Here is a 16,352-nt window from a genome sequence, read left to right on the forward strand (position 1 = left end):
CGTGATTCGACATTCCACACAACGTTTTTGCACTGTTCAGTCGTCCAATGTTTACGCTCCTTACACCATGCGAGGCGTCGTTTGGCATTTACCGGCGTGATGTGTAGCTCATGAGCAGCCACTCGACCAGTCCAAGTTTTGTCACCTCCCGCCTAATCGTCATAGTACTTGCAGTGGAACCTGATGCAGTTTGGAATTCTTGTGTGATGGTCTTGATAGATGTCTGCCTATTACACATTACGACTCTCTTCAAATGTCTGCGGTCCTTGTCAGTCAGCAGACGAGGTCGGCCTGTACGCTTTTGTGCTGTACGTGTCCCTTCACGTTTCCACTTCACTATCACATCGGAGTTGAGCTAGGGATACTTAGGAGTGTGGAAATCTCGCGTACAGACGTATGACACAAGTGACACCCAATCACATGACCACGTTCAAAGTCCGTGAGTTCCGGGAACGCCCCATTCTGCTCTCTCACAATATCTAATGACTACTGAGGTCGTTGATATGGATTACCTGCCAGTATGTGGCAGCACAAGCACCTAATATAAAAAAGTATGTTTTTGGGGGTGTCCGGATACTTTTGATTTCATGATATACTTTGGGATCGAACAATGACCAGATCATGTAAATGAAATACTTTTAACTGAAACAATATTTATGAATGAAGAATGCAGCTTCCATTAAGACATAAATAAAAGTACACACTGTCTATTACTTTATGCCACAATTAAACATAGGGAGAAGTCACACGGAAGTGGCACGTTTGACCTCTACTTTAGCGGTATTTTCTGCAAAGCATTGTTGGCGTCAGCTATAATATGTACGCTGTAGAACTTCGTTGTATTCTACAATAATCACTTATGTAATGATATTTATACCCTTCCATACTAATATTAATTATGAATAAAAATTAAGCTGCGCCAGAACAGGCCATGAAGTCCCAACGGTACCGACCTTCTACCGTATCATCCTCAAGCTACAAGCGTCACCGGATGTGGATAGGGAGGGGCACGTGGTCAGCACACCCTCTCCCTTCCGTATGTCAGCTTACGAGACCGGAGCCGCTACTCCTCAATCAAGTAGCTCCTCAGTTTGCATCACAAGGGTGAGTGCACCCCGCTTGCCAAAAGCGCTCGGCAGACCAGTTGGTCACCAATCCAAGTGCAAGCCCAGCCCGACAACTCTTAACTTCGGTGATCTAATGGAAACCTGTGTTACCACTGCAGCAAGGCCATTGGCTAATTATGCACAGGCGACAGCCGGATGAAAACGAGACAGATGAAAAAATAGTATGTAAACTGTTTACTATTCTATAAGAAATCGTCAATCGCCAAGTAGCTGTTTGTTTTCATAAGTTATTTTATTTAGACGACCAGTTTCGGCATCTCATTAATGCCGTCCTCAGGCCAGAATGCACTCCATGTGTAAACAATCAACTATATCGATACTTGCGGAAGTGGAGCCATCAACATCTGGATTCCGTGAATTCGTTTTTGGAGTATTTGCTTCGAAACCTTGACAAGTCTTCGAAGTAAACACCCCAAGAAGGAATTCACGGTATTCAGAGTAGCTGCACTTTAATTACAACCACCCGTAAAAACACGTGTACCTGCGTTACCAACCTCCACGCCACGCCCCATCCGGTCTGTCTCGTCTCGTTTCGTTTGAAAGCTCCTTATACTTATCGACTGGGAACCATTTTTTTAACCGATGTAATGGTATCGGTTAGTGTATGCTCACATTAATTATTGTGACATGTACTATTCCGTATACATTTTCGGTAATGTATAGATTAGATGAATACTCTCTTTCAAACTCTATAGGTGGCAGGGGTAAAATACAGGGAGAGAAAGGCTACTTACAATTTGTACAGAAACCAGATGGCAGTTATAAGAGTCGAGGGGCATGAAAGGGAAGCAGTGGTTGGGAAGGGAGTGAGACAGGGTTGTAGCCTACCCCCGATGTTATTCAGTATGTATACCGAGCATGCAGAAAAGGAAACAAAAATACGGAGTAGGTATTAAAATCCATGGAGAAGAAATAAAAACTTTTAGGTTCGCCAATGACATTGTAATTCTGTCAGAGACAGCAAAGGACCTGCAAGAGCAGCTGTAGCCATGTATGGAAGTGAAACGTGGACGATAAATATTTTGGATAAGAAGAGAATAGAAGCTTTCGAAATGTGGAGCTACAGAAGTATGCTGAAGGTTAGATGGGTAGATAACATAACTAATGAGGAGGTACTGAATAGGAGAGAAGAGACATTTGTGGCACAACTTGATTAGAAGAAGGGATCGGTTGTTAGAGCATATTCTGAGGCATCAAGGGATCACCAATTTAGTACTGGAGGGCAGCGTGGAGGGTAAAAATCGTAGAGGGAGACCAATACATGAATACATTAAGCAGATTCAGAAGGATGTAGGTTGCGATTGGTACTGGGAGATGAGGAAGCGTGCACAGGATAGAGTAGCATGGAGAGCTGCATCGAACCAGTCTCTAAACTGAAGACCGCAACAACAACAACATAGATTACGTGTTGTCGCCTGACCGAAACAAGTTGTTTATACAGGGTGTTACAAAAAGGTACGGCCAAACTTTCAGGAAACATTCCTCACACACAAATAAAGAAAAGATGTTATGTGGACATGTGTCTGGAAACGCTTAATTGCCATGTTAGAACTCATTTTACTTTCGTCAGTATGTACTGTACTTCCTCGATTCACCGCCAGTTGGCTCAATTGAAGGAAGGTAATGTTGACTTCGGTGCTTGTGTTGACATGCGACTCATTGCTCTACAGTACTAGCATCAAGCACATCATTACGTAGCATCAACAGGTTAGTGTTCATCACGAACGTGGTTTTGCAGTCAGTGCAATGTTTACAAATGCGGAGTCGGCAGATGCCCATTTGATGTATGGATTAGCACGGGGCAATAGCCGTGGCGCGGTACGTTTGTACCGAGACAGATTTCCAGAACGAAAGTGTCCCGACAGGAAGACGTTCGAAGCAATTGGTCGGCGTCTTAGGGAGCACGGAACATTCCAGCCTATGACCCGCGACTGGGGAAGACCTAGAACGACGAGGACACCTTTAATGGATGACGCAATTCTTCGTGCAGTTGACGATAACCCTAATGTCTGCGTCAGAGAAGTTGCTTCTGTACAAGGTAACGTTGACCACGTCACTGTATGGAGAGTGCTACGGGAGAACCTGTTGTTTCAGTACCATGTACAGCGTGTGCAAGCACTATCAGCAGCTGATTGGCCTCCACGGGTACACTTCTGCGAATGGTTCATCCAGCAATGTGTCAATCCTCATTTCAGTGCAAATGTTCTCTTTACGGACGAGGCTTCATTCCAACGTGATCAAATTGTAAATTTACACAATCAACATGTGTGGGATGACGAGAATCCGCACGCAATTGTGCAATCACGTCATCAACACAGATTTTCTGTGAACGTTTGGGCAGGCATTGTTGATGATGTCTTGACTGGGCCCCATGTTCTTCCACCTACGCTCAATGGAGCACGTCATCATGATTTCATACGGGATACTCTACCTGTGCTGCTAGAACAGGTGACTTTACAAGTACGACACAGATTCGGTGACCGATGGATTGGTGGAGGCGGACCAATTCCATGGCCTCCACGCTCTCCTGACCTCAACCCTCTTGACTTTCATTTATGGGGGCATTTAAAAGCTCTTGTCTACGCAACCCCGGTACCAAATGTAGAGACTCTTCGTGCTCGTATTGTGGACGGCTGTGATACAATACGCCATTCTCCAGGGCTGCATCAGCGCATCAGGGATTCCATGCGACGGAGGGTGGATGCATGTATCCTCGCTAATGGAGGACATTTTGAACATTTCCTGTAAGAAAGTGTTTGAAGTCACGCTGGTACGTTCTGTTGCTGTGTGTTTCCATTCGATGATTAATGTGCTTTGAAGAGAAATAATAAAATGAGCTCTAACACGGAAAGTAGGCGTTTCCGGACACATGTCCACATAACATATTTTCTTTCTGTGTGTGTGAGGAATGTTTCCTGAAAGTTTGGCCGTACCTTTTTGTAACACCCTGTAAACACATACCTATTACATCATCGCCCGGTGGTTTAGTGATGCCGTCCTTGAAGTACATCAAGTTCTTGCGGCATAGTTCACAAAACCATGGGAACATGCTTACCAGTAGAAAGACGGCGGTGACGAAGCTGCCCGTCTTGAGAGTGCAGCAGAAGCAGCCCATGGAGAACTTTGGAACGAGGCCCATCGTGCTCGACTGTGCTGCCTGAAACAGGAGACGGGCGATAAGGGACGAGGGTCAGCGTATACCAATCCGTCGACGACGGGGTCACTAGAGACGGAGTGCAAGCCCGTGTGGAAACGTTGTCAGCCGTGTCCTTTTCCAAGATATCGTCTCTGCATTTGTGTCATGCGATATAGGGAAACTATCTGTTGTATTCACTAAAAGCACTTCAAGTGAAACATATAAATGTAACAGGAAGAGGACCTTCAGCGCCGAGTGTAATTGCTGGTATGAGGTAACTTCTTTGCATATAGCAACTTTACAGCTTTATCACAGGGCCAAATATTTTATTTTATTTATTTATTTAACCTGATCAGATTAGGGCCATCAGGCCGTCTCTTACATCGGACCAGTGTTCCACACATGCAGCATTTCACACATCAGAGTTACATCATGACAATAGATTAAATAAGAAAGTTAGATTACTCTAGTGACAATATGAATAAAGAGTAATGACTAAGACTTAACAAAGTAAGTGCTGGCAGTATTTTTACAACAGGTGCTATACATACAAATTATGATAAAAGCAATAATAGTAACAGTAAAAAAAGTCAAATAATAATGATAAACATGAGAAAAATTGGCAATAGTAATGAAGATTTGTGCAGATGTACATTAATATCTTGGTGTGTAAAGTAGATTTTTACTAGATAATATTCTTCTCGGGTGTGCAGCCGGATCATGACACAATATTTCCGCTGTCCAACTGGTCGCCATCTTCAGGTGAGAGTTTACTAGTATAACGAGTTTTGTGGAAGGGAGATTTAAGGAGGGGGAAAGAGGGAAGTAATGAGGTGAAGTGCATTCATGTACAGAGTAAGGCATTACTGTTGCCTAAGTAGATACGTCATTAACTGTTTTTTGAAGCCGGACATGTTTTTAAGTTCTCTAACATAACGAGGGAGGTTATTCCAGAGTCGAGTTCCCGCACTGTAAAGGACTTGGAGAAGGTAACTGAGCGATGCAGTAGAACAGAGAGGACTTTATTATGATGGGAATGTGTGTTTCTGTCACGTTGTTCCGACATAAGCGTTAAGGACGAAGAGAGATATGAGGGACAATGTACATTTATGAGGCAGTAGATCAGACAGAGTGTATGGAAATCTCTGCGTTTGTCTGCACGCAGCCAGGACAATTTTGCATATGCTGGTGAAATGTGATCAAAAAGTCGAACGTCACAGATATGTCGGACGCAGGCATTCATGACCAGTTCCAGACGTCGCGAATTTTTCCGAGAGAGGCCTTGTAGGATAATATCGCTGTAGTCAATGATTGGGAGTATTAGCGTTTGTACTAATTTCTTTTTCAGATCGAAAGGGAAGAGTTTTTTTTATATTTTTCTAGGACATGAAGGGATGCTGATGCTCTTTTGCACACTGCAGTTACGTGCTCTGTCCAATTTAGATTTTCATCTATTATTACTCCCAAACTCTTTGCTGAGGGAGAAAAGTTAATATTTGTTCCATTTAGGATAAGAAATGGTACGGATTCCCGATGTTTTGGGCTTATGAGCTTAGAGTGACCAACAAGTACCGCTTGGGTTGGGCAACAGCTATGGCAAAGGAAGATGAAAACACAGATTAGCAACAATTTACAATTGATACCTCACAACAACGGTCCGTGCGGCTCCCCTCGTTGCAGGTTCGAGTCATGAGTGTGTGTTTCGTCCTTAGCGTAAATTAGCTTAAGTTAGATTAAGTAATGTGTAGCCTTAGGAAACGATGACCCCAGCAGTTTGGTCCCATAAGACCTTACCACAAATTTCCAAAAAAAACAAAGGTTGGGCTAAGTTTTAGGAAAAATCCGTGGAAGATGGGCCCACATATTTCGTTATTTGTCATTTCATTCAATACACTGTATTGCATAACAACAATTATTATGATCACAAATTAGAAACCTTGTCAGCCGGCCGGTGTGGCCGTGTGGTTCTAGGCGCTTCAATCTGGAACCGCGTAACCGCTACGGTCGCAGGTTCGAATCCTGCCTCGGGCATGGATGTGTGTGATGTCCTTAGGTTGGTTAGGTTTAATTAGTTCTAAGTTCTAGGCGACTGATGATCTCAGAAGTTAAGTCGCATAGTGCTCAGAGCCATTTGAACCATTTTTAGAAACCTTATCAAAAATGAATAAGCACACTCACAATAATTTAAAGAAATTGAACAGGATCAACTCATTAACAAAAACCTTTAGCAATTTATACCATTAAGAACAGGGCCTAAGACCAGGAATATACATGTCCCCAAATACAAGTAAGAAGTCGCACCAACTAGGTGTGACTGCAAACTAGATCAACAAACTGAGTGTTACCAGTAAAATTAATTACAAATGACTGCCGCTAAAATTGCAAACAAATCCCAAGCAAGAATAAAACTTTAAACAAATAGAAAATACCGAAAAGCTAACAAGTTACGCCAAAGATTGTGGCTGTTGGAAAGCCCGTAACAATTTATCAACCTTAATAAAATCCCTTAAGCAAAAAAATACACGCTTCAGTCTGGAACCGCGCGACCGCTACGGTCGCAGGTTCGAATCCTGCCTCGGGCATGGATGTGTGTGATGTCCCTAGGTTAGTTAGGTTTAAGTAGTTCTAAGTTCTAGGGGACTGATGACCACAGATGTTAAGTCCCATAGTGCTCAGAGCCATTTTTTTAAATAAAATACACAAGATCTGCGACGAAATAATTCAAGATAGAAGAAAATATAGCTCCATAATTCACAGAGCAAAACTTGATGAACAGCCGACCTGATAAAATTCAGACGTGAATGTAAAAAGAAGTACAGTGGACGAGTGAAGAGATACTGGGTGGAAAGGAAGAAAATAGTGGTGCGTAAGTTCATTTCCGCTCCAAATCGACCAGTCTTCTCGTTTTAGGCGGTAACCAGTGTTTCGTCCATCTTAGATGGCATTTGAAAAGCGTGCTTGAAGCAACAGAGGCGAGTGTAGTTCAATACCGTATGTAATAATTTATTACTTGAAGATAGCTTAATAATTGCATTGTTCACATTACCACTTTCGGCAAGTGATTGCCCTCTTCAGTGGTGATGAATCATGATACGTAAGAATTCCAGTCATGCACTTTGAACATCATGAAGTCGCCTGAAACATGACATTGAGTCCCAACGTCATGTCATCACATCGTAAAATAGAATGACTGTGTGACATGATCTACATAATGTGTTTACCTTAATGTGCTGCAGCTTGTTGCAAATGGTAACTTAACTCATAATAAAGTTTTGTTAATGGATACACTTCCACATGTCTAAGCGGATTTCTTACTGTATCTAGCACAGTTTCATAGAAATACTTTTTTTGTAATCCAGGAAAGACTTTAGACTCCTTTATCATCCATTGATATAGAAGGTCTATACAAAGGCGATGTACTTGAGGACAATATTATGGAAATGGAAGAGGATGTAGATGAGGATGAAATGGGAGATAAGATACTGCGTGAAGAGTTTGACAGAACAATGAAAGACCTAAGTCGAAACAAGGCCCCGGGAGTAGACAACATTCCATTAGAACTACTGACGGCCTTGGGAGAGCCAGTCCTGACAAAACTCTACCATCTGGTGAGCAAGATGTATGAGACAGGCGAAATACCATCAGACTTCAAGAAGAATATAATAATTCCAATCCCAAAGAAAGCAGGTGTTGACAGATGTGAAAATTACCGAACTACCAGTTTAATAAGTCGCAGCTCCAAAATACTAATACGAATTCTTTATAGACGAATGGAAAATCTGGTAGAAGCCGACCTCGGGGAAGATCAGTTTGGATTCGGTAGAAATGTTGGAACACGTGAGGCAATACTGACCTTACGACTTACCTTATAAGAAAGATTAAGGAAAGGCAAACCTACGTTTCTAGCATTTGAAGACTTAGAGAAAGTTTTGACAATGTTGATTGAAATACTCTCTTTCAAATTCTGAAGGTGGCAGGGGTAAAATACAGGGAGCGAAAGGCTATTTACAATTTGTACATAAACCAGATGGCAGTTATAACAGTCGAGAGGCATGAAAGGTAAGCAGTGGTTGGGAAGGGAGTGAGACAGGGTTGTTGCCTCTCCCCGATGTTGTTCAATCTGTATATTGAGCAAGCAGTAAAGGAAGCAAAAGAAAAATTCGGAGTAGGTGTTAAAATCCATGGAGAAGAAATAAAAACTTCGAGGTTCGCCGATGACATTGTAATTGTGTCAGAGACAGCAAAGGACTTGGAAGAGCAGTTGAACGGAATGGACAGTGTCTTGAAAGGAGGATATAAGATGAACATCAACAAAAGCAAAACGAGGATAATGGAACGTAGTCGAATTAAATCGGGTGATGCTGAGGGAATTAGATTAGGAAATGATCCACTTAAAGTAGTAAAGGAGTTTTGCTATTTGTGGAGCAAAATAACTGATGATGGTCGAAGTAGAGAGGATATAAAATGTAGACTGGCAATGGGAAGGAAAGCGTTACCGAAGACGAGAAATTTGTTAACATCGAGTATAGATTTAAGTGTCAGGAAGTCGTTTCTGAAAGTATTTGTATGGAGTGTAGCCATGTATGGAAATGAAACATGGACGATAAATAGTTTGGACAAGAAGAGAGTAGAAGCTTTCGAAATGTGGTGCTACAGAAGAATGCTCAAGATTTGATGGGTAGAACACATAACTAATGAGGAGGTACTGAATAGGATTGGGGAGAAGAGGAGTTTGTGGCACAACTCGACTAGAAGGAGGGATCGGTTGGTAGGACATGTTCTGAGGTATCAAGGGATCGTAAATTTAGTATTGGAGGGCAGCGTGGAGGGTAAAAATCGTAGAGGGAGACCAAGAGATGAATACACTAAGCAGATTCAGAAGGATGTAGGATGCAGTAGGTACTGGGAGATGGAGAAGCTTGCACAGGATAGAGTAGCATGGAGAGCTGCATCAAACCAGTCTCAGGACTGAAGACCACAACAATAACAACAACAACAACAACAACAACATCCATTGACATATTTTAGACGATTTCGTGATGTTGAAAACGCATAAATGAAATTCTTGTATATCGTGACGAAACTGTTATGAATTAATTAATCTGAAGATGGTAATTGCTGAAATGTGTAATGTAAACATAGTAATTTTAAGCGTTCTTTACCTAATTAAATTGTTATATACACATTTAAAAGGTCGCATACTACCTTTTGGTGGTATGTCAATTCTTAAAAGGTAGCTGAATACTGTAATACATCGAAAAGTGAATATCAAATGGCTGATGACACTCATAACGATGATGATGATGATGATGATGATGATCGTTGTAGCCTACCTGTAGCAGTGGGTGAGCAGACAGCGTGCGATGAGAAGTGTCTCTCGCTAAGACTGGAACCGGCTTGCCTAGTTGTCCGACCACACGACATCCTGTGACGCACGCTGTCATCCGCTTCCTGGATCTTGTGACGCACTGTTTATTTCGTTCCTCCTCCTTCTCATCCTTTGCCTTCTACACCAGCTGCACTACGTTTCTCGACGTGGTTTCATTCGCCAGCGTGCGAAGGTGTCCGTCTGTATTCAGAAATGTCGTAATTAATAGATACCAGTACCCCCACCTCCCGTGCGCCCAGCTCGATTGTTTAAGGCGTTGTTCATGATAAACGCACGGTATTTAAAAAAATGCACCAAATCCACAATTCTGAAGGTACGGCAGTGAAATTTTGTGCCATACTTAACACGAAATTAGCACATTTACAGTTGAGTTCCTTGGATTACGTATATTTAACTTCCAGCTTTAAACATGACTGTTTCTCAGCAACAGTATATTGGCTTCAACATCGAAATCACACAGCCAACCGGTTTGCAAATAACTGATTGGTGAATTGATCCAGGTTTCAACACCTCTAATGACGTCTTCATCAGAATGAAATTTTGAGAAACCGTAAAATTACATTGCGAGAAAGCAATGGTCAGACTTAAGAGCAGATACGCTCAAGTCAAAAAATAGAATAAAACACGTTCCAGACTTTGGCACGTATGCCTAGCTTTGAACAACAAGCTAGGCTGCTCTTGACTCCAACTATTGCTTTCCCGCGATGTAATTTTTGCGGTTTCTCGGAACTTCATTCTGATGAAGACATCCTTAAAGGTTTCGAAACCTAGGTCAGTGTACCAAACAGCTATTTTCGACCGGTTGGTTGTATATTGAACTCCTTTTTATGGAATTAAAAAAAATTTATCTTCAAAAAATAGTATACGTACCTTTTTTCTCACAAACTGTTCAAGATATTTCTACAATATTTTCTGTGTTTCATCTCTTTGCATGTAGTGAGCTTCACACATGAGGTGTTGTAAATATATCGAATAGGAGAATTTTAATATTTTTAAAAAATTATAACTGCGTAATTACTATATAAAACTTACGCACAATTCCAATCACTTTGTCCTTTATTTCAGCATACACTCAGAATTTCTAAATTTACTGTTAAGACAACATTTATTGCGTTTACAGAAATAAGTGTACAAAATTTCGTAATTCTAGTCTTCATAGATTATGAGAAAAAGGTACATAAACTTTGCAAACTATAATTTTCAGGAAATGCAATTTTAAACTCAACCAGGCTCTGGGAAAAGGGTACATAAACTTTAAAAAATATAATTTTCAGGAAATGCAATGTAAAGTTCAACCTAAGGTTTTTTGTCATGTCACTTCTTCAGATGGCTGCAGATTATTATTCAGGATCCGCTTTCCTTTCAAGGCTGGTTTCTTGTTTTCAGCCTTCTTTCTTTTACCAGGTCTTCAACTAACTTTTCAGCTACAGAGAGGCGCTGTAAACCTATTTTGCTCGCAATGTCTTGAGTGAAATTTCTTATCTTGAATCCCATTCTCTCCAATTCCTTCATCCTCCATACGTCTCATCATTAATCACAAGAAATGCATCTAAAGTTGCAATTTTGACAACTGTAGAAGACGAAAATGTGGTTTTAGGGCATCATTTCCATATGAGTGAACTTACAGACTCATTTGGGTTATGGGATTTGCCATGAAACACGTTTTTAGAAGTTCAGGACCGGCCAGAAATCATTACGTGGGTTTGTCAACATCCAGGATGCATTCTGGAAGGGCCTCCTGTGAATGTAGGGGTTCTTACCTGCATGAATCTTTAGATATTTATACAAGCTAATGTGTCACTGAGATGATGAATGGGATGTTCATCTCTTCACATGATGTGGAGATATGTAGCACAAACCGTAATTTTCGTGTCACTTACACTGGATAGGTTCTGTCTGACAGCCTTTACATAATGCACTTGAAGAGTGTCTATCATCATCTTTGGAAGTCTGTTGTGTCCACCAATACCGTTTCCATCTTTCAAACTTGTGTCCTTCATATCACTCACAGATTTCCTCATTGGGAGCCCATTCTCTTCTGGATGTGTCCAATGCAGCCTTCTAGATTACTCCCGTGCAAGTTCGACTGAAAGTAATCCACAGATTCGTTGTTCACCAAGCCAGTATTGAAGTTTTGCTTCAAGAAGTGGGCGTGGCACGAAAATTGGGTGACATTTAATTATTTTTCATGTACTTCTGATGTGATTTCATTAATGACTTTTTAAGGAATTTATTGCGCATGACTTCTACCAATAAACAAAAAAATAAATTGATAAATAACATTTTAGTTCAATTTCATGTATGTCCCTCCTTAAACAATCAAACTACTATGTACAGAACGGCTACCGGATGGTTGTAATTAAAGTTCAACTACTCATAGATATACACTTTGGGCCGAAATTATCGTATGGCAGCGAAACTTCCTAGTCATTCTGATGTGTAATACTGGAAAAGCTATTAGCAGTTTTGGCCTCCGGGTGCAAATATTTCGCAATGGATACAAGAAAGACGTATAGAAATGTTTCTGTACGTGATGGTTTAGGAAAGGGATGCGGGCAGAAAAGGTGAAACAAGTGAGAAAGGCATAATGTTGAGTTTATTATGAACCGCAGCTTACACAGTTTGTTCAGTGGATACGTCTGCGAGATGCAATACGGCACCAGATTTGCACCTGGTGCCCGAAATTGGACGTATTTTTTTTTCCAGCGTTTGTCTGTTCCACATTAACGCACTGGAATGTCTACAACTTTTCTTTGCCATATGATAATTGCAGCCCACACTGGACCTTCGTTAATAGCTGCACTTTAATTATTACCATCCAGTGCAAACGTCTGATTACTGTACAAATGAGATAATGTGTTCAATATTTGGCCTTAACCCTCTGAAGGGGACATTTTTCGAAGCGACTCATCAAAGTAATTTTCTTTCTTTCTTATGTGTCGTATTACAGTTGTGACCAGGTGCATTTATTGTTTGATAATTTTATTCTTGTGATTTGGGATCAGAAACTACGGTGGTATGTATAACTCCCACCGCCCTTTTGTGAGCTTTTAAAGTACGGAAAAAGTGGGTATCCCATTATCTTTCGGGTCACTAAAAGTGAAAAAATGAAAAACAGCATTTTGCGTTTTAATTTACTTATCACTGTTTAAAAACTTCGTTGAAACATCATTTACTACACAATAAAGAAACGAGCAGATGCAAGTCACAATAATATGTCCTGCAGAAACGACCTACAAGTGATCTCACGACGAACGGAAACTGATTGTTGTAGGATTGTTCATATACCTGGAACCGCGTCAGTCATACCCAGTTGCGGTAAGACATACTCTCACTGTCTTTGTGAAACCACTAAGCAGGTGGTAATTATGCTTCCCAGAACCCATAAAAATATTAATTTTATGGTAAGTGTACTTCCCACGCCTTTTGGAGAAGTTATTTTGGTGGTAAGCATATTTTCCAAAGCTACTTAAGACAACATTGTACTTTCTACGGTTTTAAACGCTGTATTTCACTAGAGACAGAAACCAGAGCTGGTGCAGCAGACGACCACTAGATGCCAGGAGCGTGCAAAAGTCGTACGACGCATTATCACAAATTTGGTTAAGGAATCTCCCATAACCCATGATAGAATTAAGCATGTAAAAAGTTTATGGTTGCAGACACAAAACTGTTTCTCTTTCATTATCTTTTGCGGCTGTAAATGAGAAGTAGCTTACAAAAGTGTTTCGGATTTTGCTTGGAGTTCGTTCAAAGTTGCTAAGTGCTCTCATTATCAAACACGTGATGAATTTGATCGATGTAATTTGCGCCTCGTTTGAAGTTTTTTATGCATCTGTTTATGACGTCACATCTCCTGAGCTGTGTGTTGTACTATAGTATAATTTTGCAGGTACAGTCAGTGGGATATGTGAATACTGTCTGCGAACTGTTTTACGAACAGAGGTAGTAGTAAAGAAGTAATAAATTAAAACGTTGTGCCTGATACTGAAGTTTCACTACATCTACATCGATACTCCCCAAGCAATGGGACGGTGCATGGCGGAGGGAACCCTGTACCACTACGTGTCAGTTCCCTACTGTTCCACTCGCAAAGAGAGCGAGGGAAAAACTACATTGGCTCCGTATGAGACCTAGTTTCTCGCATCGTATCTTCGATGTCCTTACGCGCAAATTTTAAGTTGACAAACCAGAATAACTCGAAAAATAAGCTTCACAGGAAAAAATGTGTAGAATCCAAAGTTGATTATTTTCGAGTGGGACATCTGTTGGTGCTAAAATTAGCCCGCCCCCCTGGGGGTGGGGCGAGACGTAACTTTAAAATTTCAAATGGGAACCCCCATTTTTTATTGCAGAATCAGATTCTGCATAAAAAACTACGTACGTTTTGTCTTAAACGTTTGTTTTTATCCTTGGTAGTTCGCGCTGTAATTCAAGAAAATCCATGTTCTCATTTTTGCGTGGAAAATGGTTACAGATAAGCAAAACATTCTTATTTATTTCGTAAATTTTGATTCGCTAAAAGTAAAACTCTCCCTCTCTCCCCATTGGGTGGGGTTTGAGAGAGAGAAATTAGAGTTTTAGAAATGTTGACCCAAATTTTAATTTTTTCCACAGATTCGGATAAGTTTTGTTTGTTTCGTGGTCACGAGGCCACACAACTTTTAATTATCAAACAAATCATCCCAGTATGGGGAGAGAGGGAGGGTTTTATTTTAGCGAATCAAAATTTACTACGTAAATAACTATTTTTTACATATTTGTAACCATTTTTGACGCAAAAATGAGAACATGGATTTTCTTGAATTACAGCACCTACCTACCGAGAATCAAAACAAATGTTTAAGACAAAATGTACTTAGTTTTTTATGTAGAATCTGATTCTGCAATAAAAAATGGGTGTTCCCATTTGAAATTTTAAAGTTGCCTCCCACCCCACCCCTAAGGCGCCGGGGTGGTGGGTTAATTTTAGCACCAGCAGATGTCCCCCTCGAAAATAATCAATTTTGGATTCTACACATTTTTTCGTGTGAAGCTTATTTTTCGAGTTATTCTAGTTTGTAAACTTAAAATTTACACCCTGTATATTGGCGACAGTAGAATCGTTCCGCAGTCGGCTTCAAATGCCGATTCACTAATTTTTCTCAACAGTGTTTCTCGAAAAGAACGTCAAAAATCTTGGTAACACGTGTTGTTCGAACTGATGAAAGCTGGTTTTGCCTCTGTGCCATTGATGGCCGTGTGTTGTTTAGGATGTGGCCAGTTAAGGGTCTGTAACAAACCTATTTGCGTGCTGCTAGACACACTGGACCTACACCGGGAGTTGTGGTCTGGGGTGGGATTTTGTATAACAGCTGGAGCACTCTCGTGGCTATCCCACGCACCCTGACTGGAAATTTGTACGTCAGTCTGCTGATTCGACATGTTGTGCTGTCATTCATGAATTCAAGGGGGCATTTTCCAACAGGATAACGATCGCCCACATAGCGCTGCTGTAACGCAACATGCTCCACAGAGCATCGACATGTTACCTTTTCCAAGTCGAGCGCATATGGTTCATAATGGGACGACAAATCCGGCGCCATCCACAAACAGCATTAACCGTCGCTCTATTGACTGACAAAGTTGACCAGGCATGGAATTCCATTCCGCAGACTGACATCCGCCATCTGTACAACTCAATGCACGTACGTGTGCATGCATGCATTCAACAATGTGGCGGTTACCCCGGTTGTCAATGTACCAGCATTTTATATTTGCAATGGCTTATCTCGCGCTTATGTTGAGCTGTAATCGAGCAATGTAAATCACTGGCTGGCTGGCTCTGAGCACTATGGGACTTAACATCTATGGTCATCAGTCCCCTAGAACTTACAACTACTTAAACCTAACTAACCTAAGGACATCACACAACACCCAGTCATCACGAGGCAGAGAAAATCCCTGACCCCGCCGGGAATCGAACCCGGGCGTGGGAAGCGAGAACGCTACCGCACGACCTGTAAATCACTTAAATATGTTACCTAGACGAGCGTATTTCCAAAATTTTGTAACGCTGCATTAATTATTTTTTGGTCTTGGCGTTATTTTCCGTCACCCTTACAGTAAAAGTATAACTCTTAATGGGTAGATTACGACAGCGTTTTTATTCTTTGAATTCGGTCACTAATTAGATGACATAATGAAAATAAAATTTTGTTACCCCTAGAAGCCAGTACATGTAACTGTGACTCTGCACCGTTTTAACTATTTAGTTAATTAGGTTGTTGGCGTCTCTGTGAATCTCGCACACAATAAAGAAACAGTATTCCTTATTTCAGTTCCTGTCAACTCAAATATTGCATTATCTCTCTTCGTGGCTAACAAAGAATATACAAAGAGCTTATCCTTCCGCTCAAGTGTATCTCTGATCAATAGGCCACGAGGTGTCGCCATAGTCTAATACATACAGTCACGACACTTTGTGCTACGGGAATTGTTGCGATTTGACAACTGGAGAGGGAGAGGCAGCAGCGCTCCAAACGGTGAGAAAGCACAATCACAAGCACCGTAAACATAATGTTTGTTTTTATCGCTTTTTTATGTGATTTTGCGAAATACAAATGTTACTTTTTGCCTTCAAATGTTTTTGTAATATCAGAAGAAATGAATGACTGCAAGATAAATGTAGAAAATTTCGAATCTCTCTGATTCAGTGATG

General features: G+C 41.0%; 1 protein-coding gene across 1 annotated transcript in view; it reads right to left on the minus strand.

Moving 5' to 3' along the window:
• The window catches only part of LOC124717029, a 57,607-nt gene extending 47,935 nt beyond the window's left edge, over window positions 1–9,672 (minus strand). Inside the window, exons 1-2 of the mRNA XM_047243685.1 lie at window positions 9,597–9,672; window positions 4,183–4,284 (exon numbers count right to left, since the gene is read on the minus strand). Of these exons, the coding sequence (XP_047099641.1) occupies window positions 4,183–4,266 (84 nt within the window). The 5' untranslated portion in view covers window positions 4,267–4,284; window positions 9,597–9,672. The remainder of the gene's footprint in view (window positions 1–4,182; window positions 4,285–9,596) is intronic.
• Between the last annotated feature and the right edge of the window lie 6,680 nt (window positions 9,673–16,352).

This window comes from Schistocerca piceifrons, chromosome 9, assembly GCF_021461385.2.
Source record: "Schistocerca piceifrons isolate TAMUIC-IGC-003096 chromosome 9, iqSchPice1.1, whole genome shotgun sequence".
NCBI classification, from domain to species: domain Eukaryota; kingdom Metazoa; phylum Arthropoda; class Insecta; order Orthoptera; family Acrididae; genus Schistocerca; species Schistocerca piceifrons.